Genomic DNA, 21190 nt, shown 5'->3' with positions numbered 1-21190 from the left:
TGATTTTGTGCTTACCTGTTCTTAAATATCTCACTGGTCACAAAACTCCCTTCAGAGTCTGTAAAAATACACTTGGAAGCATGAAAGCTGTTTTATTACATGTAAACCCCCCAAATACAAAGACTTCACAGCAGTTTTCACAGCAGGAGTAATAACAGGGCAATTGTAACATGAAATTTTAAAATATTAACATTACCCTTAATTTTCAAAAGTAATTTTATTATCTGCAAAATAAAGCAGAGAGTACCAACACGGTTTTGAAATTCTGCCCTAGAAACTTACCTTTAAAAATATATTCTTAATCTCATCATATAGATTTTCAGTTTCACCCCAAACAATATATACATACAGTGATTGTTCCATACATAAACCTGCTGTATTTATGGCAAGATAGGTTTAATATTTGAAACAGTAATTAAAAAAAAAACAACACGCAACTTCAGAAGAATTTGTAAAAATTAACAAAATATCCACTTTTATTTCACTTTCAAGTCAACAGCTTTAGAAATCAAAGTTTCATACAGAATGAACATTTTTCTCCTTTGCCAGATGAAAAAGATTGTATTGTTTGGTCCAGTCAACTACATTGGGTTTGACCATACCAAAGCAACTGCACTGAAAAAAGTCTGCAAGATTCTGGAAGCATCCAAGACTGAAAAAGAGAGAAATACCCATTAATAAACCTAGAAAATAAGAATACAGAGTTCAGGCAAGATTACAGGAATCCAAAAAACACACCACAAGACAGTGCTTAAGATAGAAAGCTGTATCAATAGCCATGTCAATAAAGACAGATCTGAGAGAAGAAATACAAGCAGGGTTCTCCTATGAGCATCGTTCCTTTGCTGAACTTTTACAACCTGTATTATATTTAACAGTGACAGCAGATCAAGTTCAACTCAAATACCTCCAGCTTAGTACTTGGTAAGATCTCATCTGTTAACACACTGAGGAAACATGGATTTCTAGTACTAACAGGGAAATTCTGGTACTAATTTCTCAAGTGAGCTAAATGCTGGAAGAGAAGCCAGAAAGAGGCCAGTTCATATCTTAATTCTCTTTCTGAACCTACAGAACAGAGACTGATCAACAAATTAAAGGACAACATCCCTCACCCCCAAAACAGCCTCTGCTGAAGCTGTGGACTGATTTTGGCACAGCTTTTCCCTATACACACAGCTATGTGGAAGGAATTCCACTAGCTCTTATGCTCACGGGTTTATTAGCTTTATTTCCTATGGCAAAGGAAGTTCTCAGCAAGGAAAATGAGGTTCATTTCCTCCTCTTAGCACAGCTCCTAACAGGCATGTCCAGCATGTCCACCAACCAGCTTTTTTTGCATTTATGAAGTAGTGAAGCATATCAGTAGTGAAAAGATACGTGGTTAAAACACACCATTAATTAATACTCACTTATATGGAGTTCTCCTGAGTGAAACAGGATGCTTAGAGGATTTATTCTGCATCAGGATGTTCATTCTCTCATGCCAGGTCAATCCCAAGAATGCAATCTTCCAGCAAGGAAAACATAAGTAATGGTTAAAACATCAACATCACAAATTAAAATTCTGGTGATACCAAAAGATACTATTGAGAAGGGAGGGAGGGGAAGAGGTTGGCCATATCTAACAACTAATACTGCCATAATTAATGACACCCAGACTAAAACAAAACACAGCCAACTGTAACACCAGGCTTTCACAGAGGAGGCAAGGTTAATTGGAATGGCTGTAGAACTGTACCTGCACAGGTGTCTGTACAACAAGTTTAAGATCTATGACAGTTAAGAACCTGTCTCCTCATATTTTGTCTACCCCAAATAAGACAACGCAGCTTAGCAAAGAAGATGAAGTAGATGGCAAAGATTCAACAATAACTTTCTCATCTTCTGGATCTGGTGTTTTCTTTCACTGAGTTTCACTGTGAGATTTGTTTTTTTTTCTGTATTTTTGCTGATCTATCGCTTTTTCCTTTATTTTTTAAAACTCAACATAAATCTTTTGAGTCCTTATAAATGGCTGCAAGGTTGCTTTGCTGAGTGACATGCTCCATGTCCTAAAGCAGTACATTTACAATGACTGTGTATGAAACACAGTAGTTAACTGTAAATATCCTACCTAGACCCCTTTTTATCCCCAGGACGATATCTCAGTGTCTTGGACATTACAGAAATCTAGCAGCACACATTTCAAATTGTGGAATTTTTATTTATTTAAAACAAACAAACAAACCAAGATGTAAACCAAATCTTTAGCTCAGTATGCTTAACACATATTCAAATGACACGTCTTTCCTAAAAGCTGCTAAACAAGCTGTTTCTTAGATGTTTTAAGACAGCTCCCCTTAATCTTGTTTGCAGAGCCAAATGCTCTGAGAAAAACCATAAAGCAGAAATTGGACAGTCCTCATCAGGACAAAATTCAGGCCATGCATTTTTATTGTAGCAGTGGGATTTAATACAGTCTAATGATGCACTGGTGAGCTCTGCAAGAGAATTTTCAACTCAGGGCTAGTTGTGTTACGGAGTTTTTGTACCCATTTAGGGTAGTCATATCATTTCTATTAATCAACTAAATTTCTTGCCTCTAAATCCATCTTTGGAAATTTTTTTATGAGTAGGAAATCCAGAACTCTGTTATGAGAATGATTTGCAGATCGTGATCCTACTTTTAATACAGCAATGCTGAGTGCACAAGTACCCCTGAAATTTAAAGGACTGCCCTGAGATTTAAGAAAAGCACCTAGAAGTGACATTAATTAGCCAAGGAAAGCAAAGTTTTTGTGGGAGCAAATAATCCAGGGAAATGTTTTAATACAATGACTCCTTGAGAGAAGAGCATAAGCTGAAGCAAAATACTACCTGATAGAGCTGAACAGTTAGCCACAAAGAAGTCCACACAGCATGAAAACTGGCTACTGAGAAGATGTAGAAGACCCAGGGAGAGCAGTATATTATCTGTGTCAAGTACATCCACGCTCCATCTTGGTGATAACTTGTTGCACAGTGGTTTGACCAATCTGACAAGATGCAAGATGAGTTAATTAGGTTTTTAACATAGGCCACTTCAGAACTGAACAAAGATCGTTGCACAGAAGGAAAATTACACAGCAACATGCCCTAGAAGTATTATGTTTGACATGTCACGTTCCCACTTAAAAGCACCCACACAGATATGTGATTTCTTGCTGTTCTGGCTGCATAATCCTTCTGTGTTCACAATCCACAACAGCAACATTCAAGGCACTGGGCAGGTACTTCTTTAAAGTTAACTAGTACCAATGAAATAAGTCATCTTCTCTCACTGTCATGACTTCCGAAATTTTGCTCTGTGCTTATTTGTAATTTTAGGACAAGAATTCATCATTTCTCTTAAACACCCTCATCAACAAAAGAAGACACCATGGTGACAATGCCAGGATTTTTTGCACTATTAGATGCAAACTAGAATGTTCAACTTCTGTAGATTTCTTAAGAGACAGATACTTAAAAGCCTACCCCATATGCCTTTACCCTATAAAAAAAAACACAGAAAAACTTAAAAGCAAAGCAACTTTTCTTTTGCCTCCATGTCAGTAGAACAATAAAGAGGTTTTTCCCCTCACATGGAGAAAAAACGTTTTTTTGTATACACAAGACCACCACTGAAACACAGGAAAGCAACTCGTGTTCACCTGGGTGTCCTGTGTCCTACACTGCCACAGCCTGTTCACTTCACTCTATGTTGAAGACCAATTGATTTCAATATAATGAAAAGTAATAGAAAAGAAAATGAACTCCCTCTACTTTTTATTGGAAAGGTTAGTGCTTTGTTAATTCATCCTCAGGACCTACATTATCAGGGTTTTTCTCTTCCCTTCAAGAAATTTTTTAAGGTTTCCAAAGCAACAGTTTGGATTTATCAATGAGATACACAGTTCTCCTCTTTTCAAAACATCATTACATTAAAAAAAAGTTTGGCCAGCAACATGGATATTTCCAAATAACAAAATCAATAAAGCATTTGCAATAATGTATTTACAAACTTGTTTTCTATTGCAGCAAAGGGTAACCAGACTAGACCCTGATCTTTCCCCACATGGTTTCCCTATTTCACCTCTAATAAAAATGTTTTCTGATATTTTATTTTCCAATGGACCTCCCACTAGAGTTCTATCTTAGTTTCAACTCAAATGTAATCAGATATTTGACCAAAGACTCAGACATGATACATTTTCACTTAAAGACAGAACTACAAGATAACATTGTTGCCAAAATATGGCATCATTTGCACACGTATAATTACACTTGCTGGAAATGACATAAAGACCAAACTCATGCATCTTTGAAAGCTAAATTAAAACAAAGTAATGGATACATACACAGAAGAGTTCCATAAAGCAGCCAGCCACTGGTCACAGACAGGAAAAACAGGAATAATAGGTAGTATCGATGGTTCCCAAGGCCTGTTAAAAACCAGACATTTGAAATTCAGCACTATTTGCATTTCCTTGTAAATTCACAGGAAGAATAAAAACAAATTATTACTTCTGCTGTCCTCAAGGGAGTTTGACAAGGCTGCTTTCTTTCTCAACTTTCTCCTATAAGCCACCCCAATTTATAGAACAGAATTAGTTCTGAGCAAGTCAACCAGGATTTGTCTCTTCTTCAGAGCATGATTCAGCTGCTCCAGCTAAAGGACAATGTTATGCTACCACAGCTCTCCCTCTGCACACAACTGTCTCATATGATTGAAAAATATCAGCTATTCCCTTTTATTGCATGAGCTTTGTACACTTCAGAATTGCAAATATATCCATAAACCCCCCCAGGTTTCTGTCAGAGAAACTTACATGAAGATATACAACTATTTTTATCTCTAAATTGCAATCAGCATTGCTTGCAGCTTTGAAACAACCCACCAGAAGGTTACTTCACCAGCTAGTAAACAGCAAACACTGTAAAAACATTTCCAAGTTCTTAACATTACAAAAAAACTGTTTGTAAAATAATAGGCTAAAAAATGTATTTCTATTGACGTAAAGCTTTAACCTCTCTATCTTGAGCATCAACAGTAATGGGACAGAAAGGAAGAGGGAGTTTCTCAACGAATACCAGAACGTAAAAACGCCCTAGGGGATTATGCTGCTCTAACAAGGACAATAGGAAACACAAGCTCAGGAGGACAAAGCAGTCTGGGTGCTTTCTAGAGTTCCTTCTCCTCATCCCCAGCTACTGCATTAAAGTGTCAGAGTGTGCCTACTTGTCTCATTCTTTTAGTATTTACTTTTGGGCACATTGTCCAAAAGTTTGTCTAATGCCTTTCTGAACCTCCTGGTACTGTCTGTATCTGGAAACCTTTACAGCAGCAAGCTCCAAAATTTCACTGCCTGGCCTGTAAAGACATATTTTCTTTACCAATTTTAAATCCAAATGCTGTCCTCACTAAGCCTTGCTTAGTTCTAGTATGATGTGCTTGACGAGTAACAGTTCTGCATGCACTTTGGCAATCATCTTCATTCCTTTTTTTTTTTCCCCTTTTAAAGTCTCAGTCATCTCTCTCAAAAGAAGGAGTTTCAGGCTTTCTGTCTCTACTTTTAGGGCAACAACTCCATCTCTTTTATCTTTGTAGAGGCTTTTCTCTCTGCCATCTAACTCATTTCCCTCTGTCAGCTAACAGTAAACCCCTCAGTATCAGCTGGGCATTCCTGTACCAGCTGTGCTTTTGAAGGAGACAAATGTTATTTCTGCAGCTTTTGAAACAAGTGGTATTTTCAAATTTGATAAAACAAACACTCTCACCTACACACCGTCCAATCCACAGAGAATGCTGGTCGTACCTGGCCACACATGAATCACAAGCAAGGCAGTGCATGGATCTCAGAGGCTTCCTTACCTAGGGGAGGATGAAGGAAAACAAGAGTCAGAGCAAAAGCATCTATTTTGCTCAAAGTTTAGAGAATCAATTACTGTTTAATAGACCCCACAACACAGAACATAGATGAGAACTATACAATTTAATTCTACCAAAAAAAAAGTGATTGAAACACCAACCACCATAACAATGCTTTTTTATTAATATTACAGTCAAAGGATCTCACAGCATTTCTTTTGTCACCATAAAACAAGAAAAAGAAATCTAAGTAACATAGACCAAACTGTGCAAATCACACCTGCATGACAAGAAATGAGGGAAGAAGTTTTTACAGCAGTATTGACTAAAGAAAACGAAAAGGTTAGAAAACAAATAGCAAAGCTTCACTTACAAGACATGAGGTGCAAAATGTTCTGAAGTCCAAGCAACCTGCTTCTGCAAGAGCCACAATGTTCTGAAAGACAAAGAAGTTCATGCTAGCATTTGGATCACATTTTCAAGATGTATGAAGATTTTCACATTAGGCTTTTTGCAGTTCATAAGCATTTTGGCTGCCAAGCACCAATAGGAATAAGCACTGGGTTTTTAAAAAGGTCCAGGAGAAGCATAACAGATTAATGCAACTTCAGTGATGCAGGATTATTCAGAAAAGTATCTCTATGTTGCCAAAATTAATAATGTGAATTAAATGTTCTTAAAAATGAGATGGTATTAACATACAAGGTACCTCTCCTATAGTCAGAGAGAAGAGGAGAGCTGCCTTATTTACTGTTCCTTAATGAGTACGAGATAGACAATGTTTACTAGTTCATTTACTTGCAGTTTATTCTCCCTGGCAATCTGAAGAAATAAAACCTCATGCAGAACAAAGAGATGATAAAAAGAATGCTTTCCTTAATCCACAGGCTGGAGAGACCAAATACTGAATTCTCTACCCATTGATTTGCTATTATTTCTTTTTGCCCTTCTAAAGCGGAGCTATGAAACAGCCTGTGATTTACACAACCCTTAAGCACAAAAATCAAAAGAAATTATCTATTATCTACATTGTTCAATGACAAAGAAAATAACTTAAAAAAGGGTTTCACTGCTTTCAAAATTAGCAAAGCTGCACATAATGACAAACAAATCTACCAATTTTGTGCTGCACCAGGTTAGTCCTTCCATTTGTTTCACCTACCTCTTTTCTTTCTTCTTCTGAAGTCCTGATATACCCAGGATCAGTTCTCCAAGTTTTATAGAAATAATAAAGAAGACCCATCACACAGATCATGACAGTGATTTCAATAATTGTACTGCCTACATGTAATGCTCAGGTTAAGGAATATATTCTTATATGTATTCTTATATATATATATGCTCATATCACCGTTATTTGTCAGACAAAATATTCCAAGATTATTTATGTCATTTTACAAGCAGCATACAAAAAGGAAGATACAGACTTTCACTTTTACAGTAGGATCCTCTCTGTCCTTCAGAGGCCACCAGATCAGAGAAGCTGAACATTCTGTACAGTTTGAGCACTGGAGTGAAGTCTTAAAATACAGCTCCCTCTCAGCTTCATTATCAGAGTGCAGACCTTTTGCCTTTGAATATTTAACAGATATAAAATAAACACAACTGCCTTTTCCCCCTCTGAAGTTTTTCTGGTTTATTTAAACAATACCAATCAGACACCCGTAGTTACCAAGCTTCCAGCAGCTCTGAGATTTCTTTGCTGCACACACCCCTAAGTCACCAAACAGGCTCTTACTCAAACTGCTTTCTCAGTCTTGTCCTCACTTGTTTCAGCTAAGACAATTGAATAGGTTTCGATAGAAAAATGCAACTTGAGTCATTCCTGAACTACTTTTGTCACTCAAACAAGTGAAGCACACACTGCAAAACACTTCTGAAGGTACTAGGAACCCTTCTTCACTCACAAGTATATTAGAAAAACCCTGATAATTAAATAACAAATTCTTGGTCTAATCTGACTTCTTTTTTTCTTGCATACCCTTTGCTTTTACCCAGCAACTGACTGTTTTAATGACTGTATGTGGAGAGAATTAATCTCTCATGAAGTCCAGAGATGCAAACTTGAATTTTCATACATAGTTTTTGCTGCAACTTCTCTCGTAGACCAATTACATCTATCTAGTCATCAGGAACACAACTTTTACACCATGGACTAAAAACATTCGTACGCCAGGTGAAAGGGTGAAAAAAACATGCCAAGATGAACTATCTCCAGAGGAGTGGGATAAATTTCATACCAATTAAATTGAACTTGAGAGCTCAGACTCCTTAGGAATAGTTCAAGATGCCATCAAGTAGCAGTCTGAGAGCTCAAGCCTGAGTTTGATCTCCAGTGACCACTCAGCCACTCTTATGAACTGCATAGTGTAAATAACTCTTCAAGTACTGCAACCTCGACATTGGGTTTTTTTGTATTATGAGTTTAAAACACCACAAAGTAGCTCTAATTAAAATCAAGATAATAAATTATGAAATATTTGTGCTACTAACAGCCTTATAGCAGTGCTGGTTGCAATGCAATTGCAGTGTGCACGTATGTAAAATGATTTCCTGTGGATATTACTGGTTTATTTGCACTTCTGTTGTTTTTTGGAACTGGAAGGAGTCCTCATTTGAATGGCTGAATTTTCATTTAGACATAAACACAGATAACTAAAATACTGAGCACTTCTTTTAACACTCAGATCTGTGACAGGTTCCAGAAGGAGAAGACACTGATGAGAAAAAGGGCTGGATAGTAAAATGGAAAATGATGCACTTGCCCATCTCACCAAGCTATGGTCAGACCTTCAAGAACGTCACTACGCTGTCTTCAGCCAAGCATCTGACTCAAACCCCTATTCTTGGAATTTTTTCCTTTTGATTTAGATGACATCAAGAAAACCTTAAAGTTTCACAATGCAAGACTGACTAACATTTTAATCTGGACAAGCATATGCACGTATCCCCAGCAGGAACATCCTTGATCAGTTCATCGAAGTTATTCCTGATAATTCTATTAAGGACACCTTAATTTGGAACAGTACAAAAGAAAATGCCACTTGAAGAATGAAGTAATTAAACATTAAACTTGTGTAGCAATATATTATAGCTGGTTTAGTAGAAAATTATTTACAGTTCTAAGCACCTCCCTAAAGGCCTTTTCACAAAAACTTAATCAATAAACAAACAGATGCCCCCTGTGTAAGAGAAGAGCAGGACAGTGAAAAACAAGTGTAAAGTAACACGTTTTTGTTTTACTCATGAGTGCAAAACCTCTTCAAAGAAAGTCAATGAAAGGTAGACAGTAATGCCCTGTGCACTGAGGATGCAGCATAACCTGTGAATAAAGATAGACAGGAGACTGGAAGATCAATTTTGAAGGGGCATGGAGAAATTTCCTGTTTTTTGGGGAGTGGGGAGCGTGTTGTTTTTCTTTTTAAAAGCAGAAGCATGAATACCACCAACTGTCCAAGCCTTGTCATTTCAGAAAGAATAGATGCTTTGAAAATTATGCTGAATGCATGTGCTATCTGCTTATACTGCATGCCAAAAATACATTACTGCATGAGTCTCCATGAGGAAGATTGAAGAGTCACACCAAGATGGTAACAGAGACAATAAAGTTCATTTTGATACTCCAGTAATTTAAGAAATACTTCAGAACTGTACACAAGCATCTGCTAAGGATAAAAGAAGGTACAGATCTTTAGTTCAGGTTTAACTTGAATTCAAAATTATTTCACCTCTTCCCAATGCAAATAAACCAACTTACCAGACATTAACAGCCATGTAGGGTGACCTGGGACTGATCACTGCTATTTGCATGACCAGACTGGGATTTATTAGGAACAGTAAGGAGAGTTCTAATGCATTTCTTGAATACAAAGGATATAAGGCAGGAACCAGAAAAACCAGGTCACGAACATCCAAAAAACTGAACTTAGCAGAAATGCTGTGGGAAGATACCTTAGATTCTTGTACCCTATAAACTGCCTGAAAGAATATTAAAGGAAAAAGAAAGGTATTTATTAAAAATGCTTTTAAAACATAACTCCATAGAGTATAAATTATCTGGTTTGTTATTTTAAAAACTTCACAGGCACAGTATAATTCAAGTCCCTCTTCAAGCAAACAAGAATTGTCACTCAAAAGCATTTTTTAGCCAGATGTGTAGTGGGTTAACAAGGCAAAATTAACACTGAAGAGTGCTTTGTTCCAGCCTAGTATGATACATCAGAAATGCTGATCTCTGCACACTGACAGCGTTGCCATCTCAATGAACACAGAGTGTGGCAGCAACTGCTGAAGAAAGCAGGAAACTGCCAAACAGCTTAGGGTAACACTGGGAGGTCTGGGCAGCAGAGGGGGAGGGAATAGCTCATTAAAACTCATTCTGTGTCACAAACACAGAAAGAAAAGTTGAGATAAAGCACATTTCTGAGCACTGTGAACGGATATCTGTGTCTACCAAGTGCAGACCTTCAATGACACTCTATCATTAAAATTAGCTAACAGACTGCTTAAACACTTCAGTGGTTTTTTTTCAGTTATTTTGGTGATAAGAAACTATTTGATTTCTATGGTCTTTCTAAACAGTAAATATATTTAAATCCCTCATACACTCTGCAACCATTTCTCAGGAGGTATTTTCTACATTAAGTAAAACTAGGCTCTGAAAAGAATACTGCATTAGATCCCTTATGTGGCATCTATGACAAATATATAAAGAGAGAAAAAGCCACAAACCTCACAAACAGAGTCATCACAAAGAGCAGGATGAGAAGGAGACCTCCTTTCAAAAGCCAAGAATCAGAACTTGAGTTCATTATGTATCCTATGGCCCACATGAACGTCAAGGACGATGCCAACAGCAGGAAGAGCTATTAAAATTATTATTGATAAATGATGACAAAGTATTCAGTACTCAGATAACGTAGTAGCCAATGCTGAAAGACTCAAGGTAGGTAAGACAAAGTGACACACAGGGGAGGGGAACAAGGCCACACAAGACCCCCACCCAAACCACTGCCACATGCTTTTAAAGAATTTTACTCTTGTGCACTCAATTTCAGAAACCTTAGAAGATGATAGAATAATTTGCAACTTAACTCTTTTTGAAACATAGAATGCTGCAGCTTTATTTCCATTAGTTATTACTTGTGAAATTACCTCGTATTTCTCTACTATCTTCAGTAACCTGCTACTTCTTCTGCTCCTTATCCTTTCTTCCTCTTTCACCATGTAAAGGATGAAGCCATTCTGACTCTGACAGGCAAGGTCACGTGGTGTCTCTCCCTTTAACAACAGAAATGTTTCTTTCTTTATGCAGTTCACACATAAATGCTTTCCTTTTTAACTAAAGCAATAAATAATTATAGCTATAATTAAAATAACTTGGCAGTTACTTCCTCGTTTTTAAAGCAAGGTGTGGGAAACTGTTCTTTTCTTCCCCACATAAGTCTAAAGGGTATGCTAAATTCAGAGCTTTCACATGCTTAATTCAGTGCTCTGTACTTCTGTAAACTGATACTTGCAATCAGATTGCATCCATCTGAGTTATCTGCTGGGCTGCCTCCAATAACCTGAAACACTAAACTGCTAGAATACTACAGGCTTACTGAAAGGGAAGGTTTCTTGCTTGTGTTAACTATTTAAACCAGCAATAACCTAAGAGTCATACAAACAAATAGAAAGAAGTGGCAGATGGAAAATCTGCACAGCTTCATACAGAAATGCTGAATAACTAACTACGTGGTACAAACCTATCTATCTAGTTGTAAGAATCAATGGTTTCAAAATTATTATAACATATTATCAGTTTTTGCAAATATTAGGCTGAAGACTTCAGTATGTGACTAGCCCTTTTGAATGTACAAAGGTATAACCAAACACTGGTTTTCACAGGATGACACACACATCTTTTAAAATAAGTCTTTAAGAGTCTCACTGGACACTGAGACACTTATTTTTTAAAGTCTGGCCAAAGTCATTACTCTTTATGGCAATGATTTGAACAGCCAACTGAAAAAAAAAAAAAGAGGAAAAGAAAAAGAAAATGGGGAGAATCTGCAAAGGACACAGTTATGCTGAGTGACTGAAAGGCTTGGCTGTTCATTAAATGAATATTGTAAAGCCTCTCTTTGTGCCACACCACCAAAAAGCTGCTAACTCCTTTGGGGAAAGGCTAAGAACACCTGCTTTTACTCAACACCTATTCCAAAGGATATCCAAAGGGGAGAGGACTCAGATTTCTCTTTACATTCATTTCAGACATTCATGCCACACAGAGTGAAGGATCATGAAAGAAATTGTACCTTGGCATTTTTTATGTCCAGGCTAGCTCCAGCTTCCAGCAACAGGTCCACTGCACCAGTGTTTCCTGATGCTATTGCCCAATGCAGGGCAGTGTTCTTTTGAACACTGTCTACAGCATTGAGACAGGGGTTAAACTTCAAGAGAAACCTCGTGGGTTCTGGTCTAGAAAATAAAGTATAAAAGTTAACAAACTGAGTAGGATCTAGAGCGGAGATGAAATTTTTTAACACCTTCTGAAAATCACTGTTCCCATCTGAGAAATACCAGCAGATACACAATGTCTTGTCTCAGAACACTCATCAAAGATAGATCGAAGTTTATAATTCAGGACCTGCCCTCAATACTTTTTCTCTAGACTATGTTATTTCACCATTTTAACCACTATGAGCTATATACACAGATTATAACCTCCTACCACACTGTGTATAAACTTACACCTCCACATTCTTTTTATTCTAAATGTACTATACTGTGTCTACCTCCATTTGTCTTCTTTTCTGGAAAAGCACAACAACACTGCAACCAGTGCAGCCATAAACCTAAACTCCTTTAGAAACCTTCGTTGCTATATCCAATTAGGTACTTCATAACTCCTCATCTTTGAAGTACTGCATATTTTAGTACTACTAAAATCAAAAAGGAATGTCAGTTTAACAGGAAGTTTTCATATGAAAAAAAAAAATCACCTCACTGCTTCTGGGGTACAATAAAATTGATTCTTTTTAAATTATTCATTACTTACCCAATAGCTTTTTGTGCTGATAACATTAAAGGTGTTTGCCCATTGAGGTCTGTTGTGTCTATGTTCTGAGAAAAAGGTAACAAGCAAGTGATTACCAATGATTTCAGGAAACAAAGAGATGGGCAGATTCAGAGGTACACAACAGGTTTAGCTTCAATGCAGGAGTGGAAAGAAATCAAATGAAACCAGCTAGAAGCAAACACTCATTTAAACAATTTCTTCCCCCTTTCTGAGTCAGAACAGGCTGCCTCCACTATGGTTATTTTTAAGGGAACCATGACAACCAAATTTTTTGTCCTTTTTTAATTTAGACAACAAAAGAGGATTGATTATGTATCTCCATACGTAATTGTTAAAACATCTAACTCGTGTTACCTAATTGCCTTCCTTCTCAGTGAAAGTTTCCCTCCTCCCCACCTCCATCCATCATTACATTAAAGCACATTTAGTTAAAATAAATGTTTAATCACTGGGATTTTTTAGTAGATGATAGGTTGGCTAAAAACTTCCTTAACTTTGTGATATACACCATCCACACCTACGTTCCAGAAGTCAGTTACTCTAAAGAGCTTTATGAGGAAGAATTTAACTTAACCAACTCTCTAAATCCTAATACACAGGTTTTCAAAGCATCAGTCTAGATCATGTAGGAATTCTCCTCTTATTTTTATTAGCAAATTGTTACACTTGTCACTAGTTCTGCTTACTTCAGATGTAAGCTAAGCAGACATCAACTAGAGTCGATACAATATAAAAACTGAAGACAGACATTTCTAATTAAAAATTCAGACCTAGTCTGATCATCTATTCTGCATGCTTCAAATGATGGACAATTGCACAGGCTTTTACTTACAAACTTGTAATCAACCAGCATATACTGCTTTTTGTTACCAGGTTTAAAAGTTGTTACTTACACAGCACCACAAACCTAAACAGTCTTAAGAACCCTCCTTAAACACTCTAAATTGTGCAGGAATGACAAGAACAGGGGAGAGTATAAAAGATATACAAGTATATTTAAAAAAAAATAAAATTCTCTGAACTTATGGCATGGGGAAATAGCTGTTAAGCACCTACTTATCATCTAGAAAGCACAAGTTAATTCTGCAATGTATCCTACACACAGGCACAAGCAGATAACAATACTTGGGACATCAACAGCATACCTGGCCTTTTGATAAGAGGTAAGCTACAATGGGCATGTGTTGGAACAGCACTGCTAGATGAATGCTGCTGAATCCTTCCCCATCTATAAGACTGGGATCTGCTCCACATTTCAGCAACAACATCACCATGGGCAGGTGTCCTTGTCTGTAACAATAGATGAAATAAAACCACAGAGATGACAAAAAAAGCTGGAAATTTTAATGGAAGCATTTGCCTTAATGCTTCTCATTAATACCCTGCCCTTCCTCCCCCATTTTTAAAATTTCCTTCTTGATTCTCCGGGTTTTACTCAGGAAATTACTTTTTTTTTTTAATTAAAAGTGTGCACCAGAAAATTATGTTAAATATATACCTCAATAAGTCAGTGTAAGGAAGACTGGTAATTTCAAATACAATGGTTATTTTACTGTGATTTGTCCTGTGAGCAGTCTTTCTCAGAAGAAGTATCTAACTTTGCTTGGCAGAAGACTAAGTTAGCTAACTTCAGTGCCCTAATACTATTTTTTGCCCAGTAAGGCAGAACTGGTGGGGCAAAGTCTGAACAGTTTCATCCCTAGGGAAACTTCAGAACCTGAGTCCAAGTGGCTAAAACACAGGTACATGACAACTTTGTGGCCTGCACAGTTGCCAGGAATCAGAGAGTAGATTTCAGTATTATTATAGACATGCTGTGAAATTCCTTATACCTTAAAAAGAAAAATAAAAATCAACATACCACAGATTTGGATTTAAGGTGACCACTGCTGTGCTACACAAAATACTACTGTAACTATTAACAGATTTACAATTAGTAGTTGCAAGCAGCATTACCTAATGGCCCAGTGAAGGGGAGTTGAATTCAAATCTCCACCAAGCTGATCCACTACTGCACCCTTAGAAATATAATACCTGTGTAAAAGGAACACAGTAAGATTAAGAACAGACACAATAAAATATTTAAACGTTATACTAAGGATAAGATAGCTCTAGTAGTAAACAGCTCATACTGAAAAAAACAAAATAAATCACTAAAGGAGTAAATGCACAAGAGCATTTTTTGCAGTAAAAATGCTGCTTTGAGAAAATGTTTGAGGAAAAAAATATAATAATTAGCAAGGCACTAATAAAATAAGCTTTAATCTTTGTTAAACAAACCAAACCCAGAGAAACAGAATTATTTAACACACTACAGGATTTTATATATAAAGAAACTGCAGTAACTTTACATTTCAGTGACATTTTCACCAGGGTAATTGGGTTAAGATTTGAATTTCCTGCATTTCTTCTCAAGCAACACTTCCTTTGTTTTCCAGTATAACAACAACAAAGTGATTACAAGTAACAGTGGCAGAACTTTCACCAGGACTCTCCAGCTTACTTAACCAGCTCCTGTCTGTTGTTTATTGCTGCCCAGTGGAGAAGAGTCACATTTTCTTTGTCTGGTTGTCGGACATCAAATCCTGCTTCTACCAGTTCTTTGCATCGCTCTACTATCCCATACCTTCAATGAGAAAAGAAACCCATATTCATTTACTTATCATTTATTTGTTAAGGACCCTCCAGTTCAGAGACAGCCAAACATTGAAGAAATCCTCAGCAAGCATCACCCAGCAGCTCCTACTTGAACAAACTCCACATTGCATTTAATGGAAGTCTTACAAAGAGCTGGGCTGAGCCTTCATAAGTAGTTCTACCTAACAAACCTGGCTGAGATACCATGGTTTATGATAAAAATATTTACAATACTACTTCTAAGTGATTTTTCTTCTTTCACGAAGGGGAGACAACGGAGCTGTATGAATTCCCTTCATAAAGATACCCAACCTGGCTCACATCTGAGGACACTCCCATCACGTTCAGCACTCTGCACACACAGAATATTTACTCACTGTGTAGCCTTGACGATATCACAGGTGCCAGGGTCCTCAACAATCGGGTAGGGTCCTGGTAGCACCCCTACATCCTTATCCCCGTGGGCACCAGGACAGCTGTGCACATGAGGTCGATGAGGCCCACGGCAATGGTTTTTACACTGTTGGCAAGCAAAACCGCCCATCAACAAACATTATTTACACACTGCAGACCACACCTCCCTCTTTACCAGAGGCACAGCGTGGACCAAGCTCTGTTGCCAGAAACACGAAGCTCATTTAAAGCACCGTTAAAACCCCTTGAGAAGAGACTGATCCCTTCATTGGGCACTGGGGCATGGGAAGCCCTAAGGGAGATGTTTAAGGTCCATCAGGCTAAATTACAAAGGCAGGAAACGCCTCCAGAGCTGGCAACCCCACACAAGACCTTCACCCCAGCGAGGCTGCTGGGCTGGAAACCACCCCCCGTGCCTTGCAGCAGCTTTGGGAAACGCAGAGACACTTGAGAACCAACCCGGCCTAGAAAAACCAGCTGCGGAGGTCCCAGAAAAGCTGAACAACGCCAGGCGGGGGCGAAGGGGCCTCCACGTTCAGTCCAACCCAGCTGCCGGGAGCAGCCTCCGGAGGAACACCAGCCCCCCGGGCCGCTCGGGGGGGCAGCCTCGGCGGGCCCTGCCCGCCTAGAAACCGCGGGGAGGGCCCCAGGGGCCTCGGGCCCGGGCCGAGCTGACACCGAGGCAGCCTGAGGGGAGCCGGCCCCGGGCGGCCCCTCCGCCCTCCCGCCTCACGGGGGTCAAGCGGCCCTGGGCACCGCCCCGACAGCAGGGCCGCCCCCTCGGCGGCCGCTCCACACCCCTTCGTCCTTCCTTCCTTCTTTCCTTCCCCCGCTCCTCTCCCTGTCCTGCCGCCGTCCCCCGGGGCTGCCCTCACCGCCGGGCCGCCGCCCGCCATGCTCCCTCCCTGCCCCGGGCTCCTGCTGCCGCTTCCTGCTCCCGCTTCCTGGTCCCCGGCCCCGAGGAGCAGCCCGCGGGGCGGGACCAGGCCCGGGCACACGGGGCTGGGGCGGACCCGCTCCCGGAGGAGCCCGGCAGGGGCAGCACGGCTGGGGAAAAGCTGCCCCCGGAGCTTCCCCGGGGCCGGCCCAAGCGGAAAAACGGCTTCTGGTTTTCTTCAGCCCGCTGGGAAACTCCTCCTTCCCCCCGTCGCACCGGGTGGAGGCAACGCTGCCTCTCGGGGCGTGCGCTTCGGCTCCTCCTCCCGGGGTCAAGGGCGAGCTGCTCTGCCCCTGGAGGCAGCGGGAGGGCTCCGTGCCCCGGCGGGCAGCAAACAGGTCCCGCTGGAGGCGGCCAGTCCCGAGCAGGGCCGTCCTCTCTCCCGCCCTTCCCGCCCTCAAGCAGCCGGAGGGGCCCTGGGGCCTCCCCTCGGAGCCGGCGCCGAGTTCTCAAGGCCGGCAAAGTCGATGGGCAACCACGAGAAGGCATCTCCAGCCCTCGCCAAGGCTGGGAGCGTTTTCCACACCTCGGTGATGCGGGAAGCCAGCCCGGCAGCGTGAAATGTTACCGAAAGGATGATGCCAAGGCCGCGCACAACAAGTGCTGTGCCTCGTTGGTGCCTGGATGGAGCAGGGCAGGGGAGCAGGGTGAGCTTGCACAGCAGGACACGGCCACAGCTACTGAAGTAACCACCCTCTGCACGGGTGGAGGATGCTCAGGCTTTGGTGTTGCAACCTTAATAGCATCCATTCCACGTGTCTTTGTAATTACCTGCAACTATCTTTACGGGGGGGGGGAAAGGAAGACTCATCGTTAGGATCACAGACTGGTGGAGGTTGGAAAGGGCCTCTGGAGATAATCGAGTCCAACCCCCCCTGGCAACGCAGCCAAAAAACAACCCCTTCAGCCCACAGCAAATGGCCAAAAGGAGCTGTTACCAGTTATCTGGAGAGAGCTTGGCTAACATTGTGGGCTGGCAGCAGCTGGAAGATGCTCTTGGTTCCTTCCTTCCTCCTTGACCTATGACAAGTCTCCTGCTCGGTGCAGCACCAACCACTGGAGATCTGAAGAGGCTTGGGGGGCTGTGAACAGGGATCTCTGGTCTGGTAAGAGGAAGCCTGGCCTGGGACATCATGTGTATTATAAGCTCAGTGTAGCTGCCTTGGAGAAGGGATGGTTCTTCATCAAGCTCTTTAAGAAGCTCTACCCTGTTGGTAAGCTTCCCAGCTACCAAGTTTCTCTGAGGCATGCAAGTTTCAATGAAAAGATAGAGAATTTCAGAAAAAAGGTGAATTACATGTAGGATGTTTTTATTTTTGTTTTTGTTTGGTTTTTTTTTCCTGTTTATTTGGTCAGTTGCAAAAAGTAAAAGGAAACTTTACCACTTTACAGCCCTTAGGCTTGTCAGACCTCACACAAACAGTAACAGTGGCAGGGTTTCACAAGTGCCCAGAATAATGTGAAGAGAATAACTGACTAGATTATTAAGTCTTTTTATTTTGAAATTTACTGTTTACTTGTGTAAGAACAACTTCTGCTCCTTCACAATCCTTAAGAGACTTAGATTAACTGTATTGTCCTCTGAGTCTTAAAACAGTAATTCTCCTTCCCAAACAGCCTTTCACAAGTGTAATTTTGATTAGATAATGGTAGAGATACTTAGGTGTTTAGCAGCTTTCAAATAACATCTTGCATTCACTTCACTGGTTAAATGACAAAGAAGCAAGTATAAACCAATGCCATTAAATCAGATCAAATTATATTAAATTTGCAATTTAAATAGCTTAATACTTTATTATTATGGTGAAACATCATATTATGGATTTTACATTTTGCTTTCTATCTGAAGCAGTACAAGATTTTGCAAATAAGGGTATATTTTCTGAAGAAAAAGTCAGAGAGCATTCTGTTTAATTCTGGAAGCTAATTCCTTATGGTATCTCTCCTAAAAATCTTTCTCCAGTTCTCCCGTACAAGGAGTTTTTATGAAGCCACAGGAATAACATCACAGACCTGCCAACAGAAGGATCATTGTAATTCCACCTCCATTTACACCCCTAAAATAAAGCCATCAAATGTGCCTGTGAAATTTGAATAAAATGAATTGTATGTTTGCTTAGAATGATCCAAATTCCTTTTCTGTAAGATTTGTGCACAGCCAGTCATAGCCAGAGGTGGTGCAGAGGCACTGAGGTTTGAGACAACTGCTGTCCTTCAGTTTGCAAGTTCTCAGAGGCAAAACAAGTCCACGAACATTGGCCAAGGGTTCTGCATCACCACTCCAACAGAACTACCAGCTACAAGGGAATGTACAGATTGCCTGTGCACCTGACTCAGAGCCAGATTTCTTTTCAGGAAAGGTTTCAAACTTAGACAAAAATCAGGATGCGATACCCCCAAGAAAAGTATAGCTTGGAGATGTTTATTCATGAAGTTCAAATACATTTATTCTATTCTCAAAATGTTTGGCATGTAATTCTCTCTTCATCTAATGTAAAAAAAGAGCACCAAACAAAATTACTAGTTTTGATTAAGCTGTTGCCTGTAGGGCAGTTAAAAAACGTGGACACACTCAGTGGCTCTCAACATGTAAGAAAAAAGAAACACAAACAGTAAAAGCACTCAAGAAAACTAGATGTGATGACTACTGGCTTGTGCATGCAGCTTTCCCAGTTTCACAAACAAAAGCTCAGCACATCATAGTACTGAATTTTAACTAATAAAACCATCATTTAGGAGAATGGATGTTTATCAAAGTCTTGATGATTGTTTTCAGCTAGAAAGCAAGAGAATTGAGTGGGACAAAGCAATTTTTTTCCTGTGCTCTCCTCAGATAACAAATAGGGACAACGTTGCCTGAAGAGACTCATATAATCCCTGAACCATGAAACTTATGTCCACACAATGCCAATCAGCACAACTGGAACACAGTTTTTTCTTCCTCTTCATTTTTAGATTCTCAGGACTGTAAGTTGCATTAGAAACATGATCTGTAAGTACTTGGATATATATATTAAAATATTTATTTATTTATTTATTTTTCTTACTTTCAAACTGAAAACTGCTGGCCTGAGGACAGGACAGTTCTTTGAGAATGCATGAGTTTTACTTCAGAGCAACCTCACTTCCTTGGAGCTAACCATACCAGGTCTTACACAAATAGGGTAAACATTAGAGTGTGTGCATAGTCTGCATTTCTTATAGCTGTGGTTTACATTTGAATTGTAGGACTTTGGCACATCACCTCAGGGCATCACTTCACTCACTTCACCAGCTACAAAGAGCATAGAGCCAGTGTAGGAGCAATCAGTCAATTCAGCCACATGAAATTCCTCTGAAGTTACACAAGAGATGATACTAAGCAACAGAAGACACAGTTTCATAGTTGTTCATCCAAGAAACTGTTAATCCAAAGTAAGGAGCTACACAGTAGGACTGAGGACAGTTTAACTCTAGGGGATAGAAATACATACATGTTTTGAAATGCTAGACTCTAAGGCTACCCAGCTGTGCTGGAAGCACTGACACAGCTAAATAACTAAAAGGAGAGACTACGCTAAGCAGAAGCAACTCTGGGAGGAAAAAAAACAGAAGTATTTACTGGTCTTAAAACTTAAGTGAAATCAGAGCAATTAACAGCAAGGCAAGTACCATCTTTATGGTATCTATGATACCTGCAATGTAATAGAGAAAGCCCACCCCTAAGTGGTCCTCAATGGTAAGTACACTGTGCCAGCTGGAAAGCCAAACATTACAATATACTACCCAGACACCAAGATGGTTACTTATTACTGCCTTAAGAAAAAAGAATGGGCACATTTCAAGATATTTTAGGAGTTTATGATAGTGATTTGCTTGATATATTCATTTTTCAGCACAAATGAAAAATCTGGCAAGAATATCCCATTTTTCCTTACAAGTGATTAATCTTGTAGCACCACCCACAGTAGATAGTGAACAGTACAACCAGTACATTTTTTCTGTTTGCAAAGAGGTTTCTCTCTCTTGAGAAACTTATTGTATGAATTCATTCATGTAACCAGGCTGAAAATATTTTGGATTTATAGTCCCTAAAGCATAAGTTTCCAAAAGGAGATTATTAACAGAAAAATTAGCTAATATAAGTACAAAGCTTAAGATGAAAGGAAGAAGAAACTATTGTGATTTTATTCCATCAGTATTTCAATAGTCAGAGAATTGAAGCCCTTTCCATACTAGATAAATCTGAATTAATAACATGACTCTTAAGGGAAGTTTAAGAGTGATGGTG

General features: G+C 39.6%; 1 protein-coding gene across 3 annotated transcripts; it reads right to left on the bottom strand.

The window, feature by feature from the left end:
• Positions 1-438: 438 nt before the first annotated feature.
• Positions 439-17160, bottom strand: ZDHHC13 (zinc finger DHHC-type palmitoyltransferase 13). 3 transcript variants are annotated; one of them, XM_051621405.1, is made up of 17 exons: positions 16859-17160; positions 15947-16089; positions 15436-15558; positions 14889-14966; positions 14078-14222; positions 12912-12976; positions 12169-12331; positions 11024-11149; positions 10601-10734; positions 9747-9847; positions 7032-7156; positions 6243-6305; positions 5779-5872; positions 4359-4442; positions 2860-3017; positions 1413-1510; positions 439-652 (listed from the first exon to the last, which is right to left on the bottom strand). In XM_051621405.1, the coding sequence occupies exons 1-17, from the start codon at positions 16877-16879 to the stop codon at positions 517-519; spliced, it is 1857 nt and encodes a 618-aa protein (XP_051477365.1). In that variant the 5' UTR covers positions 16880-17160; the 3' UTR covers positions 439-516. The 3 variants fall into 3 exon arrangements, with proteins under 3 accessions (XP_051477365.1, XP_051477366.1, XP_051477364.1); XM_051621406.1 differs by lacking the exon at positions 16859-17160 and adding an exon at positions 16443-16671; XM_051621404.1 differs by lacking the exon at positions 16859-17160 and having other exon boundaries at positions 15947-16431.
• Between the last annotated feature and the right edge of the window lie 4030 nt (positions 17161-21190).

This window comes from Apus apus, chromosome 5, assembly GCF_020740795.1.
Source record: "Apus apus isolate bApuApu2 chromosome 5, bApuApu2.pri.cur, whole genome shotgun sequence".
In the NCBI taxonomy this organism is placed as follows: Eukaryota; Metazoa; Chordata; class Aves; order Apodiformes; family Apodidae; genus Apus; species Apus apus.
This window is presented reverse-complemented; position numbering and strand designations above follow the sequence as displayed.